The sequence below is a fragment of the Spinacia oleracea genome, chromosome 4 (genome assembly GCF_020520425.1).
Source record: "Spinacia oleracea cultivar Varoflay chromosome 4, BTI_SOV_V1, whole genome shotgun sequence".
Lineage (NCBI taxonomy): Eukaryota > Viridiplantae > Streptophyta > Magnoliopsida > Caryophyllales > Amaranthaceae > Spinacia > Spinacia oleracea.
Genome location: NC_079490.1, coordinates 129,651,396 through 129,659,693, shown reverse-complemented (window position 1 = coordinate 129,659,693; position 8,298 = coordinate 129,651,396). Strand labels below are relative to the sequence as shown.

General features: G+C 38.3%; 1 protein-coding gene and 1 non-coding gene across 2 annotated transcripts; one reads left to right on the top strand and one right to left on the bottom strand.

The window, feature by feature from the left end:
- Positions 1-304: 304 nt before the first annotated feature.
- Positions 305-403, bottom strand: LOC130460544 (small nucleolar RNA snoR113). Its single transcript, XR_008920400.1, has one exon. It is a non-coding gene; the product is annotated as a small nucleolar RNA snoR113 (small nucleolar RNA).
- Positions 404-5,197: 4,794 nt separating this feature from the next.
- Positions 5,198-8,280, top strand: LOC110785149 (probable leucine-rich repeat receptor-like protein kinase At1g35710). The gene has a single exon (XM_021989592.2). It carries the CDS (start codon positions 5,540-5,542, stop codon positions 7,499-7,501), a length of 1,962 nt encoding a protein of 653 aa, XP_021845284.1. The 5' UTR covers positions 5,198-5,539; the 3' UTR covers positions 7,502-8,280.
- The last annotated feature ends 18 nt before the right edge of the window (positions 8,281-8,298 follow it).

Sequence of the window (8,298 nt, the reverse complement as noted above, 5' to 3'; positions counted from 1 at the left end):
TCCGTTTGCCTATCATTAGATTTTCTTTACACATAGCTCGGTTTATAAGGTCCACCTTTCCCCAAATAAAAGTTACCTGGTCAAGAGGAATACCATTATTGGAGCCAAACCTTTTATTATCTTTTCACTTCCATAACCACCAAAGGGTGATCGCAAAGATCATGAACCAATTATCACACATTGTATGTTTCCCCCCTCTCAATTAAATTATGCCGAAACCATTCATGGAAAGGTTATTGAATAATTCCTCGTCATTAATCCAAGAATGCAAAATAAAAAATTGACATTGAAAACCGCAATAAATCTGGCTCAGGAAAACCTATACTCAGACTTAATCATCAATCTATTGCCAAACCCAATTAAGGGGGCAGCCGTAAGTTCGACCTTTTATTCATCATAGTCGGCATTTTAGGTATACTTTCAAAACATCAAGCAACAAAAACATCCAAAAAAAACTCTGCTTTCTACCAAAAGAAATTCAAGTATGTGAACAAATTGAAGATTGGAAAATACCTACCCCTCTACTTCGAGTAGGAGCTCCGTACTCGGTGATAATGCTGATTAGGTTAAATTTATGATTCAAAGCCGTCTTTTCATCAGCTAGTCTGAGAAATGAATAGTTACCTAGTTTATTTTAGACGTTTATTTTATGTGTTTACTGATTTGCTTGTAATAAATAATTAAGTTTGTAATTGAATTAAATTTTAAAATAGTAGAGGGTATTAATTGTTCGTAATTAATCTGAACCTTGGTATTAGACTAATGCACCTTGGGTGAAGGACACATTTCCTTCATCGTCAATGATTGGTCGATGGATGATGACATGGCAATGAAATCCGAGTACGACCGGGTTATCCAAGAGATGCACAAGGGCGCAAGGTTGCGAAGCATCTATCACTGGGCATCGAGTGATCGCTTGAAGTTGATGGGCAAAATTCGAGATGTGGCTTGATAGCGTGGCATCGCTCGCTGGGTCGAGTGCTGGCTCACTGGCGAGTGTGCTGTTCGTTGGGCGTCATGTGTGCGAGGAGCAACGAAGTGGAAAGCAAGATCCCTCACTGCATCTAGCCATCACTCGCTAGCGTTGCGACTATGCTTGCAAGGGTGTAGCGCAGACTGCGAGATCTCTCGATGCGAGGAATATCCCTCACTGGGATTTGTGTGCGAAGAAGCATGGTGGGCGGAAACTCCAGCGCCCAGGCTGGATTGCCAGCGGGCGAGGCAGAGACAACACAATTAGGGATCGGCAAGCCAACGGGCACGCTGGCTGGGCGTTGGGCTTTGCGAGCCTGGTCATCGACTTTGGCTTGTCGACGCATTGGATAGTCGAGTCACCTTTGCTTATGCAATAACTCTTGTTCTACCATTCCCCTAGGGGCGTGTGACCTATCGTTGGAAAGCTCTTTAAGCCTAATTTCTAGCCCAATCAAAATCGTCTCATTCTGATTTGTAGAACTTGAGATATCATTAAACGAGTGAATGCTTGTCCGTTTTGATGCTTAGAAAAATAACGGGTAGCTTCGTTGTTGACTCAAAAGCTATCCCCAGAGAAATGTAATGATCCTTGAGTCAACATCTCATTCGTTCATCATCCAAATCAACTTAGAACACTTTGAAAGCATCCAAATGACTGTAAAATCACCTGAAATATTAAAGAAAACACGAAAGGGGCGTAATAGAGTACAATAACGACAACTTAAGCAAATGCGACTTTAAATGCAACTAAAATGAGACGAATGCCTAGAAATGCAACCTAAATGCGCCTAAAATACCCTATACTAATATGATTCATCGGGATATCTCATAAACACACATTTTCTACTATGCGGTGCAAACTTATCTCCCTTTGCCTTTTGGTTATGAGCAAAACAACGCGAACCAAATACTAAAACTCATCAAAATTAGGGGCCTGACCAAATAGGATCTCATATAGTGTTTTGTTATCCAAAAGACGGAGTGCGATTAATTAAATGAAACGCACCACGAACACATTCACCCCAAAAACCAATAGGCAAATTTCCTGAAACATCAATGCACGCCCCACATTTACTATATGTTGATGCTTGCGCTCAACCCAGCCATTTTTTTGTGGCGTTCCCACACAAGATAGAAAAATAATTCCATTTGTATCAAAATAAGGGAACATGCACTTAAATTCTGTCCCATTATCTCTTCGAACCAATTTCAAAGACACCTCAAATTGACGTTAAATCATAGCAAAGAAAGAGCAAAATGCGGAATGAACTTCTGTTATTGAATTCAACAAATAAACCCAAACACCTCTTGAAAAATCTTCAACCAAAGTAAAAATAAATAGTGTGCACTACAACTAGAAGGAGCTTTATATGCTCCCCACAAATCACAATATTAATTCAAAAATCCGACTAGCTCTACTATCACTGATTGGAAAACTAGCCCGTGATTGTTTTGCTTGAGGACAAACTTTACACGCTTTATTCAATGACTTACTACTAGAACTAGAACTAATAGCATGAACTAACTCAACCACTCTGTCCGACGGATGCCCCATTTGCCTATGCCATAATTTAAATTCAAAAATCGCTGGAGTTGTTACCGCACATACTATAGGAATCCGCCGAAAATAGAGAGTCCATCACATCGTTCTCCGGCTCCAATCAGGCTCCCCGAATGCTGTAGAGCACAAAATTCATTAGTGAAACGAACACAACAATGTGAATTAGCAATCATTTGAGACACCGATATTAAATTACAACATAATTCAGGGACAAATAAAACATTCTCAAGAGACAATTTATCAATCAATATAACCAGCCCTGTCGTCATAGCAGTGGCTTGTCTCCCATCAGGGAGTCCCACATGACACGGTTTAATGGGCATGATATCAGTCAAGGAAGTCTCATATGCGGTGACATCTCGAGACGCACCGGTATCAATAATCCAAGATGAAGAGAAATACTCACCAATCATTTTATCAGGTTGCTTGTGATTAACCATATTTAATGGAACCTGAATATGTTCGGGTTTGAGATCATCAATCGACACCCCTGCATTCTTGGTGCCCTGTGCATTGTTACTGTTGTTGCCCAGTCCCTGTGAACTGGTACTGCTGCTCTGCACCCTGCTTCCACTGCTCAAAACATATCCACTTCCTACGGCATTGGCCCGCATCAAGTTGCTACCACTCTGTCATCCCTTATTAGCGGCGGTAGTTGAAGAGGCCCGAGACCCCGAGCCACCGCCTTTTCGGTGTTGTTCCAGCCACCAATCTGGATACCCATTAAGTTTGAAACAAGTGGAGTTATCGTGCCCCGTTCGATGGAAATGGAACAAGACAGTTTAGATCTATCTTTCCAATGATCGTTGCTGCCCTTCCAACGATCAACAGGAACAGCAAAGGCGTGTGCCTCAACAGATTCCTTCACAGCCTTCCCCGCAGCGATACCACGTGATTCTTCTTCTTGGAGCAGCACCTCCATAGCCTTTTTGAGGGAAGCATGTGGTTTTTGAGACAACAGATTTGTACGTACCACGGCATACAGATCATCATCCAGGCCTATCAAAAATTGGTGAAATTTTTCTTCTGCCTTATCTTCTTCATACCTCCCAGCAACATCACAAGTGCATAGCCCACGCGTACTTACAACCATGATCGAGGAGGCTTTAATTGAGCGAGATCACCATAAAAGCCCATGAGCAGATTGTATTAATCTTTAACGGACGCTCCTTTAGTCTGTTTGCAGTCGCTCATTTTTGCCCGTAGTTGTTGTAGACGAGGCCCTGTTGACACACAAAATCGATTCTCTAAATAATCCCACAAAGGCTTGGCCTCAACCATACACGGGATCGATGTTGCAACTTTCAGAACCATAATTTTGAGAAGCCATGCCACAATCATGGTATTTTTAGTCTCCCACTCAAGCAATTTAGAGTCTTTCTTTGGTCTGGTGATTGTTCCATCAACGAAACCAAACTTTCGGCGCGATTTTAAGGACAAAGTGATCGCCCTAGACCACGCCAAATAATTATCTTTACTCTTTAGAGCCATGTGAGTGATCATATTGCTCAGTTGGTCGCCTGAGCAAAGGTAAAATGGAGAAGAAGGATCGAGTTTTCCATCCTCGCCGGAAATGGTTATAGTTCTTCGTGAGAAGAAAAGAAAAAAAAATTAGGATTTTTTTTAGGTGTTTTAGCCTTTTACGGTTTATTGGTTTCTAACTCCGGTACCATGTTAGGAATTGATTTTCCTTGCTTTATATTTTTGTTACGTGTAGTTTATATACAACCTAATACAAGGCTTTGACCTACTAGGTCCAATAACTAAATACATTAGCTAACGTAAACGCAATAATGCTTAACATCAAGTAACAACTTGTATTTCTTCTAACAAAACCAGCTTCGAACACATGGTTTTGCACCTTGATCGCACCGTCAATCTGGAAAAGATAATGAATAACAATTAAAACCTTCATTACCATGTCTTAATTATCCAAAAAAAAAAAAAAGAACCCAAAACGTACAGGGATAGATCTAGAATTGAGTAAGATAAGTACAATCTCAAGATGTCAATGGTTTTCGTTTAAAGATAGCGCCCACTACTGCATTTAAACTATCCGATCCAAATATATCACTAGAATACTAGATCGAGTACTTAGTTTATCCTAAAACTAGTTTACTCGGGTTATTGCATGTAATATTAAATTTCTTTACTTAATGCAACTGTTGTGTGTTTCAAAGAGAATTGTCTCACGTTGATTTTTTCTTAAAAAAATGACTAGTTTACTACTTTCTCCGTTTCTAGAAGTTCTTTACGCTTTGAAATATGTGTCCAAATATAAAAACTTTGACTGTAAATTCTTACTATTATATACATCAAAACGTTACATGTAAGATTTTGTTATGTTGGTCTTGGTATGTATTTTCAGAATATCAACTTTTTATCATTTTTCCACATACGAAATTGGATATATAAGTAGTTAAATATTGCATTGGAGTCCGTGAAAATAGTAATCGTAAAGAAGTTTATGAAACAGAGGTAGTAGTTTTAGGTTAGTCCTCGTATTACCATACGAGTGGCATGTGCTATGTGCTATGTGCTATTATGATGTCAACATTAGAGAGAAGGTGGTTAAACTTGGGGGTACATATACTTTCATTAGGTAAGAAAGAAAAAAAACTTTACAAATCATCATCTATCACAATGTAAATATATGATTGAGTGACTCTCAAGTCCCAAGCATTTCTCAGCTGACCGGGATCGACCTTGTAAACTCAGTTACAAGTCACAAGGTGAGTTTGTCATCAACTAGTGTCGGTTAGGGGTACATATAGATTAGATAGATACAGAATACTATGAATCAGTAGACTTGCAGCCTGTTATACAATAATATATTTCGAGCTTGTTTGGTACTCTAATACAAATATTGAGTTAGTATAAATTACACAAGTTGGTGTACTACGTACTGCTAGTATATAAAGTGAAAATGAGATGCATGAATGTTACACAAATACACAATTACAAAGCCCTGGGTAGTAATTAAGTAAGCATCCTTTACTAGTTATGGTATCCCTGAGTAAAAACAATTTGCATATTTGGGTGATTTTCCTTACAATATTAGCAGCCGAAACTATTACATTCAGTCCTATTCTGGTAGAATCTTGCAATACCATAGATGAAGAGGCATTACTTGAATTCAAGCTCGGCATCGAGAGAGATAGTGGTCATCTAACAACATGGACTCCTAACACAGATTGTTGCACAGCCTGGAGAGGCATCGAATGTGATGCTATCTCCGGAAGGGTTATTCGAGTCTTCCCATACCGTCCTATGGAAATATTTGATGAACTCGGCATCTCAATTCTGGTAAGAGGTACACTTTCCCCTTTCCTTGGCAATCTTACTTATCTTCAACAACTTGACCTTTACATTTACAAAGAGGAGGAACTAAGTAGCAGTACAGATAAGTTTACTGGTTCAATCCCTCCTCAACTAGGCCAATTATCTCATTTAACCTACCTTTCTCTAGGTAATAACCTTTTGAATGGTTCAATACCCACTTCCTTTGCAAACCTTCATCGCTTAACATTTCTTGACCTTGGCTATAATAGGCTATCTGGTACAATACCTTACCATGTTTTTCGATCAATGAAGTCACTTGAGACATTGTTTTTAGGCGTAAATAATTTTACTGGCTCAATACCGTCTTTCAGTTTGAATCTAAACTCACTTGAGACCCTCATTCTTAATCAAAATTCCCTTACCGGTGGGATCCCAACTTGTATTGGCAAACTAAACCGTCTCACCAACATTGATTTATCAGATAATCATCTTCAAGGTAAGATACCAGATTCACTTGGCCAACTATCCCGATTAGAAACTTTAAGTCTCTACAATAATAATCTGACTGGACCTATACCTGATTTTGTTGGTAGTTTCTCGAAATTAATGTCTCTACGGATTCATCATAACAAACTCACTGGATCTATACCGTATTCCATAGGTAAACTATCCCAATTGCAAACCTTAGAACTTAACCATAATAGACTCACCGGATCTATTCCTTGTTCGATTGGCGGCCTTATTTCATTAAGCTCTATGTATTTAAGTCATAATAAATTGACGGGTGTTTTACCCGATTCCATAGGTAATCTCAACCAAATGTATATTATTAACTTAGAGAACAATAAGATTACAGGAAAGTTGCCCTCTACTTTAGGGAATTTGAAAATAGTAAGGGCAATGGTATTCTCAAATAACCGGTTTGTAGGCCAAATACCTTCAAGTTTTGGTAATTTCAAGGAGATGAATTATTTGAAGTTATCTAACAATAAGCTAAGTGGTTCACTCCCTCCTGAACTTGGTATGGAAAACATATTAGACCTTGATTTATCTAGAAATGAACTCACAGGGAAATTGCCTTGGTCAATAGGGAAAATGCAATTTATGAGAGACCTTAATATATCAAATAATAATTTCCACTCCGCCATTCCAGTGGAATTTATGAATCTTACTGGTCTGAATCAAATTGATATCCACTCAAACAATTTTTCTGGCTCCTTGGCAACAATTTTTAACAAAAAAGGAAACGGCTATGGTATAGTCGACGTGTCAAGCAATAGATTCACTGGTGCCATTGACAAAAATGTTGGTATCATTCCTGCAATGAGGTACGTTGGTTCATTGATCCTGTCCAATAATCCACTCGGAGGGTCTATACCAAAGTCGATAGGCCATATGTCCGGATTGCAAACTTTGAAGATGGTGAATAACAAACTCACTGGAGAAATTCCCCTAGAGCTTGGGTATGCCCAACAATTATCTACCATTTTGTTATCCAACAATAACTTGGTTGGAAGTATTCCGACGAATGTGTTGAATCTTAAGACCTTGGAAATGTTTGATGTCTCAACTAATCAACTAAGTGGAATGATTCCACTACACAGTTTAGCTATTCCTGCTTCCGCATTCTCAAGAAATTCCCGACTTTGTGGTGCTCCGCTCCCTCCTTGTAAGCCTCTGTGATGTGCATATTTAGTGCATACAATCTCACTAGCCAACAACATGTCTATCACAATTTCAGTGTATTTGTCATTTTTACCTATTAATTATAACATCTCTTGTTAGTTATGTAACCAAATATATCATACCAATGTTAAATGCAAACGCAAACGCAAACGCAAACGCAAAATAGACTTTCATTTAAATTATTACTTTGAGCTAGTGTTTCATCACTTTCACCATATATTCTAGACCTTGTAAGCATGCAATAAGGCATATATAGCATGTTATTAGACCACTACAACATATAAGATCGTAAGAGCGCTTAAAACGACCCGCAAATATAAACAACTTCCTCTGTTTTTTAATACTTGCAACGTTTAGAGTTTTTACACTATTCATATAATCTACTTTGACAATTCTTAGTGTTTTTTATATAAGATAAAACATAGTCATGTGAGATCTTGTTAATTCGTCTCCATGTGTATCTTCAAAATATCAACTTTTTATAATTTTTGCATAAAGAGAATTTATGATATAAATGATCAAAGATGTACATTGATATGCGTGAAAGCAACAAACGTTGCAAGTATTAAAAACGGAGCAAGTATTTCGGTATGTCACTACTAAAAATAGAACATATGATTTTAGTGGCTTAATTGTAAGTGCATGTACACACTTTATAAAGGCTTCCTAATAAATCAGATCTCGCATCTCAACGCGAATCCGAAATGCAAACAAGTTGATCATATGAGTAATGAGACTGAATTTTGCAAGTGATGTCATCATTGTCCTTTGTAGTTCCTTTGACAACAGCAAAT

Excerpts from the sequence above, each read along its gene's own strand:
- LOC110785149 (XM_021989592.2), top strand. The coding sequence starts at position 5,540 with ATGGTATCCCTGAGTAAAAACAATTTGCATATTTGGGTGATTTTCCTT.